The 24,061-nt window shown below is 46.7% G+C and overlaps 1 protein-coding gene across 1 annotated transcript in view; it reads left to right on the top strand.

Moving 5' to 3' along the window:
• Nucleotides 1–24,061, top strand: part of LOC146830289 (uncharacterized) — a 206,924-nt gene that overhangs the window by 170,239 nt on the left and 12,624 nt on the right. The window contains exon 8 of the mRNA XM_085604478.1: nucleotides 19,802–19,898. Coding sequence (XP_085460604.1) covers nucleotides 19,802–19,898 — 97 coding nt within the window. The remainder of the gene's footprint in view (nucleotides 1–19,801; nucleotides 19,899–24,061) is intronic.

The following is a 24,061-nucleotide window of genomic DNA, read 5'->3' as shown; positions in this document are numbered from 1 at the left end:
GGAAGTTTAATATCTCAAGTCATGCGCACATACTGCAGTTAAAGGAAGCCTGAATAGAGTATCTCAGTGTTCTAATGGGTAGAGAACAGTATCATAATGCCTGCTGGATAAACGCCGTCTCCTGAGTTCCCTATATACCATACGGACTTCATACCACAAAGCAAGCGTATTCAGAAGTCTCTGCTGGATACGAAATGAAATTCAAAATAGCAATGAACAGGCAGCTAAAAAATGCGCTTCCCACTCTGTGGCAATATGAGAGCGTGCATCCAAAGAAGGAGATCAATGACCAAAAGTACTTTTCCTGGTATTGACTATTTCCTGCATGAAACCACAGACTACTGCAGGTCTTGCCAACAGGGAAAAGGAAGAGAATAATGCCTAGAAGCAGGATAAACTCCTCCTCCGCAAGGGATCGCAGGAAACGAGGTCTCGCCAACGGAGGAGACGGAAAAAGAGCTGCACAGGGAACACAAGTTACTGCTCAAATAATGGCCAGAGAAGGAAACAAACTGGTGCAGCAAGCACCCTCACCACCTCTGAGTCTCGAAGGAGCGGAGCAATCTCTATGCCTGGAATCACAAAAATAATCGACAGGGCTCGGAACTCCCGTCTTGATTTTATCCGGTTTCCTGCCGATGCGTCCACATCATGTGGGGGCGTCGCTATCGTCAGGAATGCCGGGAAATGTAGTTTATAGGTCTTTTTACTGATTATGCGCGATCACTGTCTGTCAGTGTGCTCCAGGCTGATGCGCCCTGACACACCCACATGAGTAGCCCTAAAAGAGGTTTCAGGCCTTCCACCACAGTGCCTGTGTGCAGTTTGTTAACTGCCATGTTGACCTGGCAAGTGCACCCACTTTCATCCAACAAGGAGCTAAAGAGGGGTAATATATGCCAGGCCACCCTCCACTCAAGTCATAATCCAACACAAAAGACCTGGCAATAAGTGGCACTTTTCATCATTTAGTACTGTGAATACGTAGGATGTCCACCGAGTACTGCCGTTGACCCAGAGTTTCTGGTGTTTGAGAGAAAAGTGTTAGATGAAATCAAGCTGCTTGAGGAATCACAGGATCAGCAAACTTTTAGTAACATGAGCCGGTGTGATTGGCAGGCGATTAAATCCTTGCAAGATAATGCTTCCTTAACAATAAAATCGGCCGATAAGGGTGGGGCCATAGTCCTTATGAACACTGTAGATTATGATATGGAAGTAAGGAGGCTATTACAGGACAAGAAGAACTATCAAACTCTCTCCAGAGATCCAGTTGTCGAGCTTTTAGCGGTCATCACATCTATGGTAGGCCAAGCCAAAGAGAAAAAATGGATAACTAGCAGAGAGGCTGATTTTTTGATCAATACTAAACCAATAACACCGGCTTTCTACATCTTGCCGAAAATTCATAAGAAGCAACGTCCACCACCAGGACGCCCGATAGTTTCGGGGATTGCTTCTGTGTTAGAACCTCTCTCGCAGTTCGCTGATTTCTTGCTAAGAGAGTCCGTTTTGAAACAGTTGTCTTATGTCCAGGATGCCACAGATATTCTGAGCACTATCCAAGATATGGATTTTGATCCATCACAACAGTTGTTAGTGACGATTGATATTGAGTCGCTATACACTAGCATACCCCAGGAGGCGACGCTGGTGGCAGCAGCTCATGCTCTTGGGGCACAGGAGTGGTTTTACGACACGCCACAGTCCTTTGTGATGCAGTGTATTGAGATTGCTCTGACTCGGAACTACTTTGCTTATAAGAATGAGCTATTTTTACAGACGTCCGGTACTTCAATGGGCGCAACATTTGCGCCGAGCCTAGCTTGTATCTACGTAGGCCAATTTGAAGAACATCATCTGTACCATTCATCTAACCCCTTCCAGAGGCATCTTTGCCTCTGGAAGAGGTATATTGATGATGTTTTATGTGTATGGACTGGCACTGAAAACCATCTCTGTAAATTTTTGGATTGGCTAAATCAGCGTGATGAGTGCTTAAAATTTACTTGGAGTATAAGCAATGAGAAAGCGACATACTTGGATCTGGATATATGTGTGGTGGATAACAAGTTGACTTCAACTGTTCATCAGAAGCCGACAGATAAGAATTCATTACTCCACTATCAATCTTTCCACCCTAGAGCATTGAGGGATAACCTCCCGGTGGGGCAGTTTCTCCGTTACCGGAGGAACTGCTCCTCCACGGTAGATTATTTGCAACAATCGGAACATCTTACAGAAAGACTTGTGCAACGTGCATACCCGAGAAAGATTGTCAATAGAGCTCGTAAGAGAGCACATAATACTCCCCGGGAGGCGTTGCTTGAAAGGAATACGAGAGAAGCAACTGAGTGTTTGCCAGTTGTACTGACTTTTGACCCCCTGTCGAATAAGATACGTCAGGTGCTGAGGAAACATGGGTCTTTGTTATCTACCAATGATTTTCAAATGCCTCAGCCGAGGTTTGCTTTTAAGCGTGCGCAGAATCTTAAGGACAGGCTTGTCCATACGAGACCAACAGAGCAAATATTGAACACGTCTATTCCATCAGGACATTACCCTTGTGGGGGGTGCTCGTCTGTGAACTCACTGATAAAACTAAGAGTGTGCAGCTACAGAATGGGAGAACGTGGCACCTGAATAGGTTTAGTAATTGAAACTCTGTTAACGTTATTTACAGACTTACATGCAAATGTGGGTTACACTACATTGGACTCACAACTAGAAAAATCAAAGTGAGGGTGCAGGAGCATCTAAGTACCATAAAAAATGGGAAGCTGACTACTAGATTGTTGAACATTACCAAGAAAAACAACACAATTTTAGAGCAGGGAAATGGGTCGTCCTGGAAAGAGTGATGGGTGAACCCAACAGCATTGAAAAAAGACTAGCAATGAAAGAAGCACGCTAGATCTATTCTGAGAAAGTGGATCAATTCAGCCTTAATGACCAAATTGAATGGAATAAGATCACGAGCTAGAAATTAAGATGAATTGGAACGCTGCTCCTGTTGTGGTCATGATGGCTCTGGCTCATTACTCTTGGCACCGTAATTTGTGCATGAATCTATTAGCCTTGTTGAAGATGCATAATAGCCCTCTGGTCTCTTTATCATTTTCGAGATCGAGTTGGTCTCTGTATATTTATGGGGTAACCTGTCCTACAAATAACTGTGTTGGTTATGTGCTGCGGTAGGTGCCACTGATGTGTGGTTATGAATATTGTGGCCCTCACTAAAGGCACTTTATTTATATATTGGCTTGGTCTTTTCCCTCCTCTGCTGTGGCATGCTTTGTTGCAGAAACACAACATATGTGAGTTTTTTATATAGTGATCTTATTCTCACAATTTTTCTGACCCGATTAGTATGGCCACTGTAGTGATCGTTTTGATAATAGTTGGGAGTTTACGTAGTTGACTTGCGTTTATTATGTGCATCACTATCAAAGTGGCGAAGTTAAGAAAGCGGGCACATCTTTGGTTTAGCTGAGTCAATTCCCGCTGGCGAGTGCAGTTGGGTTTGATACAAAAGTTTTGTTATATCAACTTTTCTTTCATATAACCAATGTAAGACGGCCGCCGAATTGGTTAAGCGCAACGCGATACCTTCTCCCTGGTTCCGGATGTACGATGAGTGTGAACCGGAAGTGGAAGGGCGCGTTGTGTTTTAAATGGACTGCATGCGTCTCCCGGGTTGAAGCTGGGACGAGTTACCGCTGGGATCGTAATTGAAACGGTGAGAGTATACGTGACAGTGAGTGAGGTTTAGACTGGTTTATTCGGCATTCTTGGGCAGATATGGTGTACCTTCCTAAGTAGAGAGTGGCATTGCACAGTGTGGACCATGTTAAGAAAACGATTTAAACGGTGGAGGTTGTTTCCTCGACATGGAAGGGATCGCTAAGTGTCTGAGGCTGTTCTCTGTCCGTTTTTGAATTTGAAAGTGGTTTGTTGTGAAGATGATGGGTATGAAAGATGAACTGGTGACAACTGTAGGGTGTTACAGTTGGTCGCTTTCCCTGTTTGAGTGTTTGTCTCCACAGGTGAAGGTGTGAGCATCGGAGGTTCTTGCAATAGGGGAGATAAGTCAAACTAACATATCCCCTACAACTAAGTGAGAGCTGGTATGTGGGCCCATGGCTCTCCTTAGGTAAATATGTTGAGTAGCCTTATGATACATGGTTGCTATTTTAATTCAGCTTGTTGATGGGACTTGCTGAGATGACCACCTGTTCTAAATTACTGGATATGAATGGACGGTGTCTCTTACTAATTACCAGCCTTATCTTTGTGTTCTTTTCTCTGTTTGTGCAGTCACTCTTCTAAATAGAAAGGTTCAGAGAGGTGAATGTTGACCTCAGATGCCCTGATGAATTTGCTGTTACTGTTGAAATAGGCAATGAAACATGTTGGCCATCCTTGATGTGGTTAACAACATGCTGTGTTTTTAACCTTGGATAATTCACGTAGTGCAATAAAGACGTTGAAAGTATATACGTGAGTTTAAACCAATTTTACTTTGAGACTATCATTGTCTCCCTTTTCCTTTGGGGTCTTTTCTTACACTTCTATATTTTTTTGCACTTCTCTTACACTGGACACATTTTTTCTTTTCATGAGAAAGTTATCAATGATGATAAGTACGTGGGCAAACTGGTGAGTACCTGCCAGTTGCCCCTCTTGTGGTGCGCACGTGAGATAATTTCTCATTTTTTCCACAATTTATCAGGCACATCAGAATTTTTGTGATATTACAGGTCCTGAAATTGATGGTTGCTGGTTGAGTGACACTATCATAGGCTGGTTTCTTTTCACTTTGTGGGATCTATTAGATATTAATTTATATGGCACAGGGTATCATTTCAGAGTTCACGAAATAGAATTGCTGACTCAAGGGAGATAGATAGAAATATTCCCTTTTGATCCTACGTATTCACAGTACTAAATGATGAAAAGTGCCGCTTATTGCCAGGTCTTTTGTGTTGGATTAAGTGCACCCAATTGCCAGGCCCTAACCTTCCCTTTCCTTGCACATAGGGCACCCCTATAGTAGGCCCAAGGTACCCCCCTGGGCAGGGTGTAGTGTATTGACAGAATGGGGAATGCTCTGCAACATTTTACAAGCATATCTTCCCATAGGAGTAAGATAGAAAATTTGAGTCTGGTGTCCCTGAACTCAGAATTTAATAACAAGTCTTTTTACAAAGGATGGTTTTTAAATTCTGCGTTTGAAAATAGTACTTTTTGAAAGTGACTATTTTCTTGTTCAACCTATCTGTGTGCCTCTAACTGTTTGTGGATTGACTGTCTGGTTTCAGTGTGGCAGAGACAGTGGATGTGCTTTCCCAGTAGACAGCCTCTGGGGTGGGGAAGGGGGTGAGGTGTGCCTGACCCTTCCTGGATGACCCAGCACTAGACTAAATAGGCCTGATCTGCATTTGGAGTGGTGGGAGGAGGAGCACCTGCACCTGAATAGGGCTGCTCCTGCCTTCCACAATGCTGGCTCCGCCCCCCTGTGGTGCGTCTGAAACCAAGGCTCACACTGACAAAGGATTTTGTTGTGGACTGGCAGGGTCCCCCCAAAACTGGTTTGGACTGGGCTCCGAGCCCCTTGCACAAAGGGATCAAAGACATTTTGGGGTATAAGTACTAGACCTAAAACTCCTGAACTTTTGACTATAGCTCGTATCAAGAGGAACCTTTGCTGCGGAGAAGAGCTGCCCTTGCTGTGTGTCTGGGGTTGGCCTCTGCAGTTGTTGTTTCTGCCAAAGAAAGGAGAAGGACTTTGCTGTGTGCTGTGTCCCCTGCTTGAAGAAGGACTTTGCTGTGTTACTGTGAGTGTTGGTACAAATACTTTACACATTGCCTTTGGGATAAGCCTGCCTGCTTGTGCCAAGCTACCAAGGGGGTGAGCAGGGGTTATCTAAAGTGTGTATCCCCCTTACCCTGACTAAGAGCAAGTGTCCCAATTTGGACAAAGGTACCTGCCATCTAGAGACCCCCATTTCTAATACCCTTCATGCCCTAAGGGGCACTGATGTCTTAGACCTATTCCTTGCTGACCCAAGTAATATGCCTGTTTATTATGCAGGGGTTGGAATGATCACCCATACGGCCAATCACCAGGGGGGTTGGTGGATGAACTACCCTAGATTTCTCTTTCGTTGACCCAAGTAATCTGCCTGTTTATTATGCTGGGGACAATAAGATCAACGATACGGCCACTCATCCGGTGGAATTGGTAGATTTAATTAAACCTGCAGAGAGCCACGGCTACATGGAGCTACATCCAACATCACCAATCCCTTGTGAGCTGGACAACAATCTTGTATATAGCAGGTGTAAGCACCATGTTATTAACAGGGAATTGTGGCCAAGAGAAGCTATTAGCTGTCTCGATTGGGAATGAGCAGAATAGGCAGAGCACCCCCCCCCCCACCCCCCTTTCTTAAATTACTATCTTGGAACATAGCTGGTCTGGGGTTTAAATTAGTTGATTCAGACTGGAGGGCATATATTGCCGAACAAGATATTTGCCTATTACAGGAGACGTGGGCGACAGAAACATTATTTATTGATGGATTCTCTTATTATAGTGAGGAGCCAAACCTGCAGCCCACTATGGGAGAGCTATAGGTGGGCTCATGATTTAAATTAAGAATGGTTGCGTTAGCAGTTCTACGCTGATGGCGATTGATAGCTTGGACCTGTTAGATCTGGGGGTCTCTAGTTGGCAGAGGTATACACCTTAGACCAAATAGGGACCCTTGCTTCTAGTCAGGGTACAGGGACACACACGGTAGATAACCCCTGCTCACCCTCTAGGTAGCTTGGCTCGAGCAGACAGGCTTATCCCCAAGGCAATGTGTAAGGTATTTGCACGTAGACACCACAATGATCCCCCCTCCGCACACCACAAACTTAGACCACACAGGTGAGTTATATCAAAAATAATATATCTTTATCTATTTTCCGCAGTTGAAATCAAGCATCACAGGTTTACACAATATTCGCTCTCTCGGTTGGTCGGGATCGTAAGACGATAGTCTCTAGTCTCTTGTGTGATTCGATACTCACTGAGAATGAATCAGTTTGTAGGCTCTTGATGTTTAGGCAGCTACGTTGCTCCGGCGGTGTCGCTGCACTCGTTGTACAAGCGCTCCTCGGGCTGTTCGGTGCAAGGATTCCACAACTCCCTCGACGAGCCCCCAGTGACGATGTCGACGTCACCGGAGTCAGCCACTCACAGCGCGGCTTCGTAGAGCAGGGAAGTACGACTCTCGATCTGCTTCGGGCCTCCGGGTCGCGGCAAGGCACGTGCCGATGAGCACGTCGATCTTCTTGATGCGGCAACCGGTGTCAGGCCCGGGTCAGTGCGGCACTCTCTAGCAAGACAGAGAGCGGCCAGCCCACTTCACAGGCAGATGTTGAGAAGCTTGGTAGAACAGTCCACGGTCCCTGCGGCACACAGCAGCGCAGGGGGGACACAGCAGAGTCTTGAGTTCTTGGCAACCTTTCTATCCCTGGGTCGCGAAACAAAAGGCCAGCTCTTCTCAGGCCCTTAGAGATTCGGTTGAAGACACAGCACACAGCAAAGTCTTGTTTGGTCAAGTGGGTAGGGTCAGCACACAGCAAGACCCCTTCTCCTCCTCAGCTTCAGTTGTACAGCAGAACAGGTCAGCCTTGAGAGCACACAGCACGGCAATCTTCCTTTAGTTCTTCAGCGGTCCGTCTTTCAGCAGAGGTTCCTCTTGATGGTAGAATCTAAAAATCTGTTGTCAGGGGTCGTGTACTTATACCCCTAAAAGTCTTTGAAGTCTTTGTGCAAGTGGGTCCTGAGCCCGGTCTGATCCAGTTCTGGGTGTTGCTGGAGCACTTTGTTTTCCTGGCCTCTACATTCTTTTCAGAGTGAGGGGCAGAGTCGTCAGCCACCCAGCAGGAGGTGGAGCCAGCAGTGTGGCAGGCAGGCACAGCCCTATTCAATCCCAGGTGCTATCTCCTCCCTCCACTCTCCTTGCAAATGTCGCCATTCAGCAGAGGGCTGACTCAGCCAACCTCCCGGGGGATCCCCAGCCCCTGTCACTCTCAAGCCAGACAGTCAATCCACAAGCACGCCCAGGCACGCAGAAGGGTCAGACAAGAGAACAGCTACTCTCTAAAAAGTACTATTCTCCAACTCAGGATTTAAAAACAACCTCTCCTAAAAGATGTGTTATTAAATGCTGAGCTCAGGGATATCAAACACTCATGTCTTATCTTGTTCCTATGAGAAGATAGGCGGATAGCCATTGGCACCAGCCTCCCCCATGTTAGCCTATGGAGCAAGATAACCTTGCAGCAGTGAACACACAAAATGGCCGTTGTTCACTACCAGAACATGTTACCTGCACTAGTACATGCTCTACCTTTTACATACACTGCACCCTGCCCAGGGGGGTACCTTGGGCCTTCCATAGGGATGACTGACGTGTATAAAAAGGGAAGGGTTAGACCCGGTCAGTGTGGACACTGGCCAGGAGGACATGGCAGTCCGGGGACTGCTGACACACTGTTTTAGAGCTACACAGGTGGGTGGCGCAATCAGCGCTGCAGACCCACTAGTAGCATCTGTCATCACCAGCCCTGGCACACACAGTGTACTTTACTAGGGACTTCATGGTGATACAGATATGCCAATCAGGTATATCCAATCAATATGATATTTTACACAGGGAGCACTTACACTCTGGCACTGATTCGCAGTGGCAGAGTGTCCAAAGCATCTAAACCAGCAAAACGAAATCCAGCACAGCATCAAAAATCCATGTAGCAGAGGCGAAAGATAGGGGAAAAACCCACGCCAAGGATGTCAGGTCTAACACGTGTCCCCTCCAGCTGAAAGTGGGGAGAACTACCCACCCTCTTGGGAGTTCTCATCACTAAGGCGGAAAAACCTGGACAGACCATCAGCATTGGCGTGTTCTGTACCGGGACGGTGTTCCACCGTAAAGTCCATTCCCTGTAGGGAGATGGACCACCTCAACAGTTTTGGATTTTCGCCCCTCATCTGCATTAACCATCTGAGGGGCCTGTGGTCGGTCTGAACACGGAAGTGAGTCCCAAACAGGTAGGGCCTCAGCTTCTTCAGGGCCCAGACCACAGGAAATGCTTCTCTCTCAATAGCACTCCACCTCTGTTCCCTGGGAAGTAGCCTTCTACTAATGAAAGCTACGGGTTGGTCCCCGCCCTCATCGTCCATCTGTGAGAGTACTGCTCCCACACCTTGCTCTGAAGCGTCTGTTTGCACTACGAACTCACTCGAAAAGTCAGGCGCCTTAAGCACCGGTGCTGTGCACATTGCAGTTTTCAGGGCATCAAAAGCAGTTTGACAGGCCTCGGTCCAATTCACTTTCCTGGGCTGATTTCTAGAGGTTAGTTCTGTCATGGGGGCAACAATGGTGCCGTATCCCTTGATGAACCGTCTGTAATACCCGGTGAGTCCTAGAAAGGCTCTCACCTCTGTCTGCGTCTTGGGCGGTTCCCAAGCCAGAATGGTATCGATCTTCGCCTGTAGGGGCGCCACCTGGCCGCTCCCCACCTGGTGTCCCAAATACACCACCGATCCCTGCCCTATCTGGCACTTACTAGCCTTGATAGTGAGGCCTGCCTTCTGCAGCGCCCTCAACACTTCACAGAGGTGTTGCAAGTGTTCCTCCCAAGTGGAGCTGAACACAGCAATGTCATCCAGGTACGCGGCGCTGAATTGCTGCAACCCGGTCAGTACCCGGTTGACCAGTCTCTGGAAGGTGGCAGGGGCATTTTTCAATCCAAAGGGCATAACGCGAAACTGGAAATGCCCCTCTGGTGTTGAAAATGCCGACCTCTCCTTTGCCCCTTCAGTTAAGGCAATCTGCCAGTACCCCGAAGTCAAATCGAAGGTGCTGAGGTACCTGGCAGCTCCCAACCGATCCACGAGCTCATCAGCTCTGGGGATGGGGTGCGCGTCAGTCTTGGTGACCGCATTGAGCCCGCGGTAGTCCACGCAAAACCGAAGTTCTGACGGGCCACCGGGTGTAGCAGATTTCTTGGGAACGAGGACCACTGGGCTAGCCCAGGGACTGCTAGAGGGCTCAATTACCCCTAACGCCAACATCTTGGAAACTTCTTCCTTGATGCTGGCCCTGACCTTGTCAGCTACTCTGTAAAACTTCTGTTTCACAGGCAGGCTATCTCCAGTGTCCACATCATGGACGCACCAATTGGTGACACCTGGTGTCAGGGAGAACAGGGAGGCAAACTGACCCAACACCTGGCGACAGTCTCTCTGCTGTTCTGGGGTCAGGGTGGGCGAGAGGACCATACCATCCACTGACCCGTCTTGCTCCTTGGTTGCCAGGAGGTCAGGGAGAGGATCACTATCCTCTTCCCCACCGTCATCTGTAGCCATGAGCATCGTCACTTCAGACCTCTCGAAGTGGGGTTTGAGGCGGTTCACATGCAAGACTCTAAGGGGCTGCCTAGGAGTCTTCATGTTGATCAGGTAGGTCACCTCACTCTTGCGCTCTACCACCTCATATGGCCCGGTCCACTTGTCACGGAGCGCACAAGGCTCCACCGGCGCCATTACCCACACTTTCTGCCTCGGATGAAATTCTACCAGAGTGGTATTCTGGTCGTACCATCTTTTCATCTCCTCCTGGCTGGCTTCTAGGTTCTCCTGAGCGAGCTTCTTGAAGCGCTGCGTTTGGTTGCGGATGGCCAGCACATAGCTGAACACATCCTGGGGGGTTTTCCCACGGGATTTCTCCCACCCCTCCTTCACCAGTGTGAGAGGTCCTCTAACTGGGTGGCCATACAGCAGTTCAAAGGGGCTGAACCCTAAGGACTTCTGAGGCACCTCCCTGTAGGCAAACAACAGGCATGGTAACAAGACGTCCCACTTCCGTCTCATGGGCTCCGCTAGGCCCATAATCATACCCTTCAGGGTGCGGTTGAACCTTTCAACCAACCTATTTCCTTGAGGGTGGTAAGGAGTGGTGAACTTATAAGTTACCCCACACTCCTCCCACAGAGACTTCATATACCTAGAGATGAAGTTGGTACCCCGGTCGGAGACCACCTCTCGGGGGAACCCCACACGGGAAAAGATCCCCATCAATGCACGGCCCACCACGGGTGCTGTGATTGTCCTGAGAGGGACTGCTTCCGGGTACCGAGTGGCGTGATCCACCAAGACCAGGATAAACCTGTTGCCTAAGGCGGTCTTGGGATCCAGGGGCCCTACGATATCAATGCCCACCCGCTCGAAAGGGGTGCTCACTACAGGAAACGGCTGGAGGGGCGCCACGCACTTCCCTCCGCTCTTACCACTGGCTTGACAGGTTTGGCAAGACTTACAAAAGGTACCGACTTGCTTCTTCATCTGGGGCCAGTAGAAGTGGGTGACAAGCCTGTGATAGGTCTTGTCTTGCCACAGATGTCCTGCGAGAGGCACGTCGTGAGCCAGACCCAGTAAGAAGTTCCTGAAGCGCTCGGGTACCACCAGCACACGGGCTGCACCGGGCTCAGCGAACTTAGGCTCACTATACAGTAAGTCATCCTCCCAGTAGATCAAATGTTCCTTGGACCCTAGGCCTGCTGCCTGGTCTGCAGCCTGCTGCCGCACACCGACGAGAGAAGGGCACTCCTTCTGAGCCTGGCAGAATTCCTCCCTGGAGGGGCCACCCTCTTGCTGCCAATGGGTCAGCTCAGGCAACTCCCCCAGTTCGGCCACCTGCTCCCCTGTAGGTTCCAGGGCATCCCCCTCAGGTTCTGCTTCCTCCTGGACCGTGGGAACAGTCGGGCCGGTTTCCCGCGCCCTCTGCCCCTTCCTCTCTTGACAGGTCCCTGGGCCATTGTTCCAGGCTCCGGTTCTACTAATCCACCCTTACTGGCTGTCATGGCACGTGTGGATACACAGATCCACGCTGGCAGTCCTAACATCTCCAAGTGAGTTCTGTGCTCTACGTCCTTCCATGGAGAGCTCTCCAGGTCGTTACCCAACAGACAATCTACCGGCAAGGCATTACTGACACAGACTTCCAAGGTACCAGAGACTCCCCCCCCTGTAAAGGGAACACGCGCCATCTTGCAGAGGCGCACTGAAGTGTCAGCTGCCACCACTGGGCGGAGCACATTGGGAATGACTTGCTCTTCAGACACCCACTGACACCTGACAGATGTCACACTAGCCCCGGTGTCTCTCAGAGCCTCTATCTCCCTCCCATTGATGGTCACCTTTTGCCCGTATTTTTTAGTGTTAGCGGGTATCAAGGTATCCTGGACCATCTCTTGGTCTCCTAAAGAGACAAGGGTCATCATAGCTAATCCCTCTTCCCCACTGGAAATCAAATCCCCTCCCAAAGCTACACTAGCTAACCCTGGGACTGGAGCAGCAGCTGGTGCTGGGGGTTTCTTGGGACATTTAGGGGCGATGTGCCCCACTTCCCTACAAGCATAGCAAGTAGGCGGTGGTCTGTTGCCCTTAGGGGGCCAAGACCTCTTAGGCTTGGGGGCTTGGGACTCCTTCTCCTGGGAACTGTTTTGGGGCCCTTTAGAGAACTCCTTACCGTTACCCTTGTCCTCCCCACCTTTCTGCTGGGGACCCTGTCCACCCTTGGCTGGCATACTTACCACCCCTTTGTTGACCCTGGTGCTAGTCCAGCGGTCTGCCTCTTTAGCAAGGTCACTGGGATCAGTTAACTTGCTGTCTAAAAGATGCTGGCGCAGCTCTGGAACACATAGACTACTCAAGTGCTCCCAACTAATCAAGTGACACAACCCCACATAATCAGTAACTTTGCTGCCCTTTATCCAACCTTCCAGTGCACGCGTGTACATACTCACACACTCCACCCAAGTACTTGAATCAAGTTTCTTGAAGTTCCTAAACTTCTGGCGGTACTGTTCTGGTGTAAGCCCATACCTGAGGCATAAGGCCTCCTTCATAGTGGGGTAGGTTAAGGTCCCTGCTGCTTCTAAGGGTGCTAAGACATCCCTCCCAGAGGCCTCAAAATGTTTCCACAAACCTGCTCCCCAACTCTTCTCAGGCACTTCATTCATCTTCAAGGCAAGCTCATAGGATCTAAACCACGCATAGATTTCCTCACCCCTCTGATAATTCTGCACCAAATCTTTCGGTATGTATACTTTACCCGCCTGTACTGGTTGTGCGCTGGCACCATTCGGACTGGACGCCACTTGTTTGGCTTTAATGTCCAGCTCCCTCATGCTCAACTCATGAGCCAACTGGAGTTTCTTCTCTTCCAAAGCGAGAGCATTCCTCCTCTCATGCGCCTCTTTCTCACTGTCAAGGCGCAGTTTCCTTTCTTCCGCTTGAGCTTTGAGCTTAAAAAGTTCAATCTCATGGGCCCTAATCCTCTGATTTTCCTCCAGCTCCTCTGGAGAAAGGCTCCTACTGGAATGGGCGCTGCCAGCCCTAGACGCTGGCCTATTCACTGGCAGATCATCGGATCCAAATCCGTGCTCCGGTGCGCCATCCCCTTCAGTAGTTTCCTCGGTTACGCCATTCTTGGCCTCCCACCAGGCCCTTAGAGCTTTCTGTAGCTCCGTCTTGTTGGCGCTGCCCTTCGCTGGGCATCCAAGCTGCTTGCAGAATTGCTTTAGTTGCTCCTTCTTATATTCGAGCAACTTTTTCACTTCGAATTGCAATTCCGACTCCTCACCTACTCCATTCAGAGACATGATGCTTCGTCGATCCTCCAAGAATAGTCTTCGCAAAAACTTTGTGCGATGCAACTGCTTACTAGATTAGTGATGTACGAAGAATCACTGCAGGTCAAGTGCAAATACTGGTTCTAATCCGCACCGCTGACCACCAATGTTAGATCTGGGGGTCTCTAGTTGGCAGAGGTATACACCTTAGACCAAATAGGGACCCTTGCTTCTAGTCAGGGTACAGGGACACACACAGTAGATAACCCCTGCTCACCCTCTAGGTAGCTTGGCTCGAGCAGACAGGCTTATCCCCAAGGCAATGTGTAAGGTATTTGCACGTAGACACCAAAATGATCCCCCCTCCGCACACCACAAACTTACACCACACAGGTGAGTTATATCAAAAATAATATATCTTTATCTAGTTTCCGCAGTTGAAATCAAGCATCACAGGTTTACACAATATTCGCTCTCTCGGTTGGTCGGGATCGTAAGACGATAGTCTCTAGTCTCTTGTGTGATTCGATACTCACTGAGAATGAATCAGTTTGTAGGCTCTTGATGTTTAGGCAGCTACGTTGCTCCGGCGGTGTCGCTGAACTCGTTGTACAAGCGCTCCTCAGGCTGTTCGGTGCAAGGATTCCACAACTCCCTTGACGAGCCCCCAGTGACGATGTCGACGTCACCGGAGTCAGCCACTCACAGCGCGGCTTCGTAGAACAGGGAAGTACGACTCTCGATCTGCTTCGGGCCTCCGGGTCGCGGCAAGGCACGTGCCGATGAGCACGTCGATCTTCTTGATGCGGCAACCGGTGTCAGGCCCGGGTCAGTGCGGCACTCTCTAGCAAGACAGAGAGCGGCCAGCCCACTTCACAGGCAGATGTTGAGAAGCTTGGTAGAACAGTCCACGGTCCCTGCGGCACACAGCAGCGAAGAGGGGACACAGCAGAGTCTTGAGTTCTTGGCAACCTTTCTATCCCTGGGTCGCGAAACAGGAGGCCAGCTCTTCTCAGGCCCTTGGAGATTCGGTTGAAGACACAGCACACAGCAAAGTCTTGTTTGGTCAAGTGGGTAGGGTCAGCACACAGCAAGACCCCTTCTCCTCACAGGTCAGCCTTGAGAGCACACAGCACGGCAATCCTCCTTTAGTTCTTCAGCGGTCCGTCTTTCAGCAGAGGTTCCTCTTGATGGTAGAATCTAAAAATCTGTTGTCAGGGGTCGTGTACTTATACCCCTAAAAGTCTTTGAAGTCTTTGTGCAAGTGGGTCCTGAGCCCGGTCTGATCCAGTTCTGGGTGTTGCTGGAGCACTTTGTTTTCCTGGCCTCTACATTCTTTTCAGAGTGAGGGGCAGAGTCGTCAGCCGCCCAGCAGGAGGTGGAGCCAGCAGTGTGGCAGGCAGGCACAGCCCTATTCAATCCCAGGTGCTATCTCCTCCCTCCACTCTCCTTGCAAATGTCGCCATTCAGCAGGGGGCTGACTCAGCCAACCTCCCGGGGGATCCCCAGCCCCTGTCACTCTCAAGCCAGACAGTCAATCCACAAGCACGCCCAGGCACGCAGAAGGGTCAGACAAGAGAACAGCTACTCTCTAAAAAGTACTATTCTCCAACTCAGGATTTAAAAACAACCTCTCCTAAAAGATGTGTTATTAAATGCTGAGCTCAGGGATATCAAACACTCATGTCTTATCTTGTTCCTATGAGAAGATAGGCGGATAGCCATTGGCACCAGCCTCCCCCATGTTAGCCTATGGAGCAAGATAACCTTGCAGCAGTGAACACACAAAATGGCCGTTGTTTACTACCAGAACATGTTACCTGCACTAGTACATGCTCTACCTTTTACATACACTGCACCCTGTTCAGGGGGGTACCTTGGGCCTTCCATAGGGATGACTGACGTGTATAAAAAGGGAAGGGTTAGGCCCGGTCAGTGTGGACACTGGCCAGGAGGACTTGGCAGTCCAGGGACTGCAGGCAGGCCTGCGGTGGCAGGCCTGAGACACTGTTTTAGAGCTACACAGGTGGGTGGCGCAATCAGCGCTGCAGACCCACCAGTAGCATCTGTCATCACCAGCCCTGGCACACACAGTGCACTTTACTAGGGACTTCATGGTGATACAGATATGCCAATCAGGTATATCCAATCAATATGATATTTTACACAGGGAGCACTTACACTCTGGCACTGATTAGCAGTGGCAGAGTGTCCAAATCATCTAAACCAGCAAAACGAAATCCAGCACAGCATCAAAAATCCATGTAGCAGAGGCGAAAGATAGGGGAAAAACCCACGCCAAGGATGTCAGGTCTAACAGGACCTAATGGGGATTACTGTGACTTTCTCTTCTGGACTTTGCTTGTCCATTTTTAACATCTATGTCAGGAGCGCAAGGGGACCTGATAAATCTCCCATATTATCCCTCCTTGAGGGTTCTATGGATAAATTGGAACCAAACATGAATATATCATTAGCTGGTGATTTCAATACCTCCTTAAAACCTTCGACTTATCTAATGAGATAACAAAGGAGGAGGATGAAGTCTGGGGTATCCCATCATTTTTAGCTCTTCATAAGAAAAAGTTCTCAAATGTTGCAATGGAATTGGCTTTGCTTACATTAAGCAGGGGCCTTAAAGGATGCAACGGGCGCACTCCCTCTGACCTCACAAGGGTAGCAACATTTAAAAGAGGGGCTTGTACCAGTACTATTGACTATGTGTTAGTAGATATAAGATTGTGGCCACTCCTGCATGATATGAAAGTGGTGGCACGCTTGAATAGTGACCATAACTCTCTTGAAGCCACCTTGACTGGCGACTCTCTGAATCAAGATAAAAATCTCCAGGTAACTATTGTGTCCGCTCCTTTGGTAGCAAATAATCATCGTTATGTCTCTTGGCCAAATGTTATATCTAATAATTAGTTATTTATACTAATTTACAAACTCTATGTAACGTTTTTTCAATCATATGAAGGGTTGAGTGAGGATGTAATCCCTCTCCTAGATATACATACTGGCCTATTTAAAGCACTACGGGAAATTTTTTACCAACTTAGTACTGTTAAGATCTGTAAGGCGGAGAAATGGTTTAATCAGGCTTGTAAATTAGCTAAATTAGCTTTGAGGAAGGCTATAACATAGGGGAACCATTCCAATATTAAGGGAGCAAGAACTCTATATAAGTCAACCCTGGCTGAAGCAAATAGGAACTGGGAAAATAACCTATGGCAAGAAATGTTGGATGCCAGTAAAAATAATGATATTGGACTATTTTGGGGTCTTATTGCCCAAACTAAGTTAGAAAATCCTAACTCCCACCACTATAATATTCCTCCTGATAAAAGGGTATTACACTTTTCTAATGTTTATGCTCCAGTTGAGTCCCGGCTCTTTAATGGCACTAGCACTTTAAATGCACCTCTAGTAGTGGATCCTACCCCCTCTATTGTATGCACCTCTACTAGTGGATCCCACCCTTTCTATTGTTTTTAGTCTGGAAGAAACATCCAAAGTGATTGATTCGCTGAAATCCGCAAACGCCTCTGGCCCGGATAAAATTCCTGGTGACCTGTACAAATCGGAACCCTCAATATGATCTTCATATCTTAATATGTTGTCTAATGTTATAGCAGCTGGGAGGAAGGTACCACATTCCTGGCTCAGGGCTGAAATTACAGCGATATATAAAAAGAGGTGATGCAGGGGATCCATCGAACTACAGGCCCATCAGTCTCATTGATAATGCCCAAGAGATTTTTTCAAAACAAATCCTAGTGAGACTTCTTGATTGGGTAAACGTTAATGAAATGTTATCTCCCCTCCAGGAAGCTTTCAGATCAAGAATTAGTACGACAGACCAGATTTCTAGATTTGTTGTTTTATATTGGAAATATGTTTTACTCCTGAAACAAAAACTATACGTGGCTTTTATTGACCTCAGACCAACATTCGACCTTATTCCTCGTGCTGCTCTTTGGCAAGCCCTGGCAAACATGGGGGTCCCAGGTAATTTAGTACACCTAATAAAAAAAACTGCATGAAAATAACTATGCACAAGTTCACTGGGGCCCCAATGGCGAACTGACGGATCACATACCCATAAAGAGAGGAATCCGCCAGGGCTGTGTTTTAGCACCTACTTTATTTTCCCTGTATATCAATGATGTTGTGGACGTTTTAGAACAGTGCTGGAATGACTCTCTTGTTTTGCATAGTAAGAAAATACAGATTTTACTTTTTGCTGACGATTCGCTCCTTTTACCAAAATCACCAATGGGCCTCCAAATTTTAATTGATACGTTTTTAAATTTTTGCAACTCAAGAGGTCCAGAATTCAACATAAATAAAACCAAGTTTACGATGTTCTAAAAGTCAAAGAAGGGAAGTCGAAGTATTCATGTAGGTACCGAGGCTCTTAATAGAGTTCACAGCTTTGACTACTTAGGGGTTAGACTCATGGATAACTTAAGGTGGGCTAGTCAATTGGAAAAGTCTACATTAACGATTGAACACAGATCCAATTCTATTCTAAGGTTTTACAATCAAATGTCAACGTGCATAATTTCCCCTGCGGTGGAAACTTACCGCACAACTGCACAGGGATCTGCTCTTTATGAGGCGGGGCTGTGGAAATTTACATTCATGGACGATCGCTGAGAATAATTTTCTCAGAAGGCTATTGGGTCTACCATTTAGCTCACCACTAACCCCCCTGTACTTCGATGTTGGTATAAAAAGAGTTGCCGATTTGGCTACTCTAAAAACCCTAGCTTATTGGATCCGACTATGGTCCACACCCGAACTCGGAGTTTTCAAAGACTCACTGGTAGAGCTATTGAATCTTGAAGAAGCCAGGGACATTCCATGGATTAAAGCCGTCTCAGGCTGGTTTCTTAAACATGGATTGCAGAACTTGTGGGATGACCCTGGCTCCAGTGTAAAATCAGATAACAAACTTTTACAAAAACGATACAGGCTTATATAAAAGTCCGCTATGTTAGGAATACAAATAACGGGCCTGTAATCAGCACTTTCTTAGATCATAAGTTTACCCCCATGTATGAAGAATTCCTTGATTTAATATATCAATTTTCCACTAGGAAATTGTACATAAGAATCCCGTACGGGATCCTACCACTGATGTCTTTTACAAACAAAGGTGTACTAACCAAGATCTCAAAATATGTCCTATATGTGGCTCGAGTAACGAAGATGAGAAACATGTACTATCCTTCTGCAGGGAGTACCATTCCATACGCCGCAAATGGCTAGTTCCAATCTGCAGCGACTTGGCTACTAGCAGTCACCTGGAAGCTTTCAGGATTTTAAAAAGTGACACGTCGCTATAAATAGTTTTTGCTGTTAGTAAATTTTTACAAGCAATGTGGTACAAGAGACTACAAGTTTTAAATGCTATAGATTCCAATGTTTACTAGCGGATTGCTTTACTTGATGTGTTGTAACTTAATTATCTATTTGCACTATGCAGGTCACTTTATGTAATTGTTGCACAGTCCCCATTGCACATCCGAGGCTAACATTGCTTTTAGCTATTTGTTATGTTTATCTTCTAAGTAGCACATATTTTAATATTATCTTGCACTTTAGTATCTGTCGCATTTTGCGCGGTCAAGTGGGAATTTTAACATATTTTACTGCCTGGAGGAATATCATGAATTGTATTATGAACTTTTAGAAATGTTTTAAGGATCTTTTTGATTGCTATTTTCACAAGGACCTCGTGATTATGCTGTAGCAGGGTGCATATAGGCCCCCCTTTTTAGAAATGAACTACATGTACTATTTTTCTTGTTTATTGTGTGCTAGTGCTCTTGTTTCATTTGTTGTTGTGTACACTTTGATGGTTATTTAACCAAACAAAGTCATTACTACTACTACTGCTACTACTAAAGACACAAAGTTGAGATAAAGGTAATTTGGATAAAAAAAGCTGTGATGTAATTGGACTAGCATTTATTTTATATTCGGATATGAAAAACCTACTAAAAAAGTTAATACAAAGGCAAACATAATGCAATGTGTAAACAGTTGTCTCGTAGTCTACGGGCATACTCTCTTTGATTTTTTTTCACATTTTCAGAGCCTGGCAGAAAGTTTCCTACGATGTGCAGTGGGCAGCGCAAGAATGTTATACGGAACTGTGACTTATACGGCTGTGGAAACTATGGTGGTCCCAGGTACTGTAAAGATGGCGACTTTTTAGACAGGAAGCTGTCAGTGAAGGGAAAGCTGCCTGAGACCACTGTGATGCTTTTGAAGGCTTGCTGTGGTTCTATATATGACAAAGCAATGAACACTATACTTTTCCTATGGGTATCTACGAATGCCCTCTCTGATCCCAGTGTCTGTGAGCATCTAGCCAAGGTGCAACAAAGACATCTAGATCCCCGACCTTTGACAATGCGTGGAGTAACCCCTTTATGCAGGGAGGTTGCGTGCCCTGACCTGTCAGTGATCAGCCACCTCTAGTGCTCCAGAGTGCTTCCATCTTGTCAGTATCAGCTTCAGACAGCTGATCCCCTTCAATGTGGCCCTGGCTTGGGCTGCCTAGGGGCAGCATTTAAACCTAAAGACAGGGTCGGTCAGGCCTTTGAACCGCGCACACACACAATTTTTTGACCAATAATAACCTTGTCTTTTTACTGCCTTGGAGTAGCTGAGGTCTCTAATCCACTTTCTAGTTTCCTTCTTTCTGGGTAAATTCGAAACTCTCTACTTTGTTTTTTCTGAACTCCGTACTGTCGATGGGCCTCATTTTAAGCCCATTTCTTCATACAGGTTTGTAAATGAGTTACGTTTGCAGTGTGTTTGCGATTAGCGCCAATCAACACAACAGAATTGTCCCATAGAAAATTCAAGGGATGAGTTCTTATTTCAGGGTCAGCTGGTATTGTTGGTATTTCCTTACATTGCTAAAGGTCAAAAGTCATATACCTAAGCTAGACATGGGGCCCAGTTGGTCTATCGGACCAAAGACAAAGAAATGCAGAATGATTGTCTTGCAAACCTTAAACTCACCCTAAAATTAGATAATTCTTTATGGTCATGTGGATTTCTGTGGTCTGAAGTGAGTACTCTCTTTGGTCAATAGTCTCCACCTCTGCTTTTCACCAAGTGAATCTTAACAATATTTGCCTTCCTATGGAAGACGTAAACATCCTTATCTTTCTCTGTACGTGTTAATGACTCACAAACACACTTTGTAAAAGACCCAGGAAGACGAGAGGGGTGCAAGCATCATTAGAGGATAGTGTGCATTTTATAACTGAGTCGTGATTTCAGGGAAAGATCATGAAGATGGAATTGGTCAATCCCCAGAGATACATCGAATACTTCAACCAAATGCTCGAGCTCTTCAACATTGCTACTTATTTTGGAACAGAAGATCTAGTACCTTATTCTCCAACCAAATGCTTGAGTGTTTCAACATTGCTACTCATTCTGGAACAGAAGACTAAGGACGTCATTCTCCAGACAAATTCTCGAGCTCCTCAACATTGCTACTCATTCTGGAACAGACAACTTAGAGTCTCATCGTCCTCCCAATGGTTCAAGCTCCTCAACATTGCCACTGATTCTAGAACAGAAGACTTAGCACCTCATTCTAAAACCAAATGCTTGAACTTTTCAACATTGCTACTCATTCTGGAACAGAAAACTAAGGAAGCATTCTCCAGACAAATTCTCGAGCTCCTCAACATTACTACTCATTCTGGAACAGACAACTTAGAGCCCCATCGTCCCTCAACATTGCCACTGATTCTGGAACAGAAGACTTAGGGCCACGTTCTACAACCAAATGCTAGAGCCCTCAATATTGCTACCCATTCTGGAACCTCTTTCTCCAACCAAATACTCAGGTTTCTTAACACTGCTACTCATACTGGAACAGAAAACTTAGGACATCATTCCCAACCAAATTCTCGAGCTCCTCAACACTGCTACTCATTCTGGAACAGAAGACTTAGGACCTCATTCTAAAACCAAATGCTTGAGTTCCTCAACATTGCTACTCATTTGGGAACAGAAGACTTAGGACCTCCTTCTCCAACCCAATGCACAAGCTCCTAAACACTTCTACTCATTATTTAATAGACAACTTAGGACCTCGTTCTCAAACTCAAAGCTCAAGTTCTCCAACATTGCTTCTCATTCTGGAACAGAAGACTTAGGACCTCATTCTCCAATGCAAAGCGCAAGTTCTCCAACATTGCTTCTCATTCTGGAACGGAAGACTTAGGACCTCATTCTCCAATGCAAGGTGTAAGTTCTCCAACATTGCTTCTCATTCTGGAGCAGAAGACTTAGGACCTCATTCTCCAATCCAAAGCTCAAGTTTTCCGACATTGCTTCTCATTCTGGAACAGAAGACGTAGGACCTCATTCTCCAATGCAAAGCTCTAGTTCTCCAAAATTGCTTCTCATTCTGGAACAGAAGACTTAGGACTTCTTTCTCCAATGCAAAGCACAAGTTCTCCAACATTGCCTTTCCTTCTGGAACAGAAGACTCAGGACCTCCTTCTCCAATCCAAAGCACAAGTTCTCCAACATTGCTTATCTTTCTGGAACAGAAGACTTAGGACCTCATTCTCAAATACAAGGTGCAAGTTCTCCAACATTGCTTCTCATTCTGGAACAGAAGACTTAGGACCTCATTCTTCAATCCAAAGCTCAAGTTCTCCAACATTGCTTCTCATTCTGGAACAGAAGACATAGGACCTCATGTGGAGAAGTGTGGCTCAATGATTAGAGCGGCAGACCCTGATGCAGAGGTCTAGCCCGGGACCAGGGTTCAATTCCCCGCCTCGGCGGGTCTTGGGCTCAAAAATTCCACGGACCTGATATTTCTCGCCTCGGTGCCTATTCCAATCATGGAGTCCCACTCTGCAACTCTGGGCAATAGCTTGCTTAATCTCCACAACGGCCCCCACAACACTAAGGATGCCTGGCCTCCACCCTGGGGGTGCCCAGGAGTGGACACCTCACAGGGAAAGCCAGGATGGGTTCCACAGCGGTATTCGTACAAGCGCCTTGAGACCCTTGCGGGTGAGTAGTGCGCTATACAAGTATCAAATTTACATTTACATTTACAATTTACATTTACCTCATTCTCCAATGCAAAGCGCAAGTTCTCCAACATTGCTTCTCATTCTGGAACAGAAGACTTAGGACCTCATTCCCCAATGCAAAGCGCAAGTTCTCCAACATTGCTTCTCATTCTGGAACAGAAGACTTAGGACTTCTTTCTCCAATGCAAAGCGCAAGTTCTCCAATATTGCTTCTCATTCTGGAACAGAAGACTTAGGACCTCATTCTCCAATGCAAAGCTCTAGTTCTCCAAAATTGCTTCTCATTCTGAAACAGAAGACTTAGGACTTCTTTCTCCAATGCAAAGCTCTAGTTCTCCAAAATTGCTTCTCATTCTGGAACAGAAGACTTAGGACCTCATTCTCCAATCCAAAGCTCAAGTTCTCCGACATTGCTTCTCATTCTGGAACAGAAGACTTAGGACCTCATTCTCCAATGCAAAGAGCAAGTTCTCCAACATTGCTTCTCATTCTGGATCAGAAGACTTAGGACCTCTTTCTCCAATGCAAAGCGCAAGTTCTCCAACATTGCTTCTCCTTCTGGAACAGAAGACTCAGGACCTCCTTCTCCAATCCAAAGCGCAAGTTCTCCAACATTGCTTCTCATTCTGGAACAGAAGACGTAGGACCTCATTCTCCAATGCAAAGCGCAAGTTCTCCAACATTGCTTCTCATTCGGGAATAGAAGACTTAGGACCTCATTCCCCAATGCAAAGCGCAAGTTCTCCAACATTGCTTCTCATTCTGGAACAGAAGACTTAGGACCTCTTTCTCCAATGCATAGCGCAAGTTCTCCAATATTGTTTCTCATTCTGGAACAGAAGACTTAGGACCTCATTCTCCAATGCAAAGCTCTAGTTCTCCAGAATTGCTTCTCATTCTGGAACAGAAGACTTAGGACTTCTTTCTCCAATGCAAAGCTCTAGTTCTCCAAAATTGCTTCTCATTCTGGAACAGAAGACTTAGGACCTCATTCTCCAATGCAAAGCGCAAGTTCTCCAACATTGCTTCTCATTTTGGAACGGAAGACTTAGGACCTCATTCTCCAATCCAAAGCTCAAGTTTTTCGACATTGCTTCTCATTCTGGAACAAAAGACTTAGGACCTCATTCTCCAATCAAATACTCAAACTCCTCCACAATCCAGCTGATGATGCAAACGGGCATTTGTGCCTGAATTAGTGTTACAAATGGTGTGCACATACCCCTCTCACCCAGTCATCTTCACCCTTGAAAATGTGGCCACAAAAAATA

This window comes from Triturus cristatus, chromosome 5_1 (assembly GCF_964204655.1).
Source record: "Triturus cristatus chromosome 5_1, aTriCri1.1, whole genome shotgun sequence".
Taxonomy (NCBI): Eukaryota; Metazoa; Chordata; class Amphibia; order Caudata; family Salamandridae; genus Triturus; species Triturus cristatus.
Note: the sequence above shows the minus strand (reverse complement) of the source record. Positions and strands in the feature narration are given on the sequence as shown.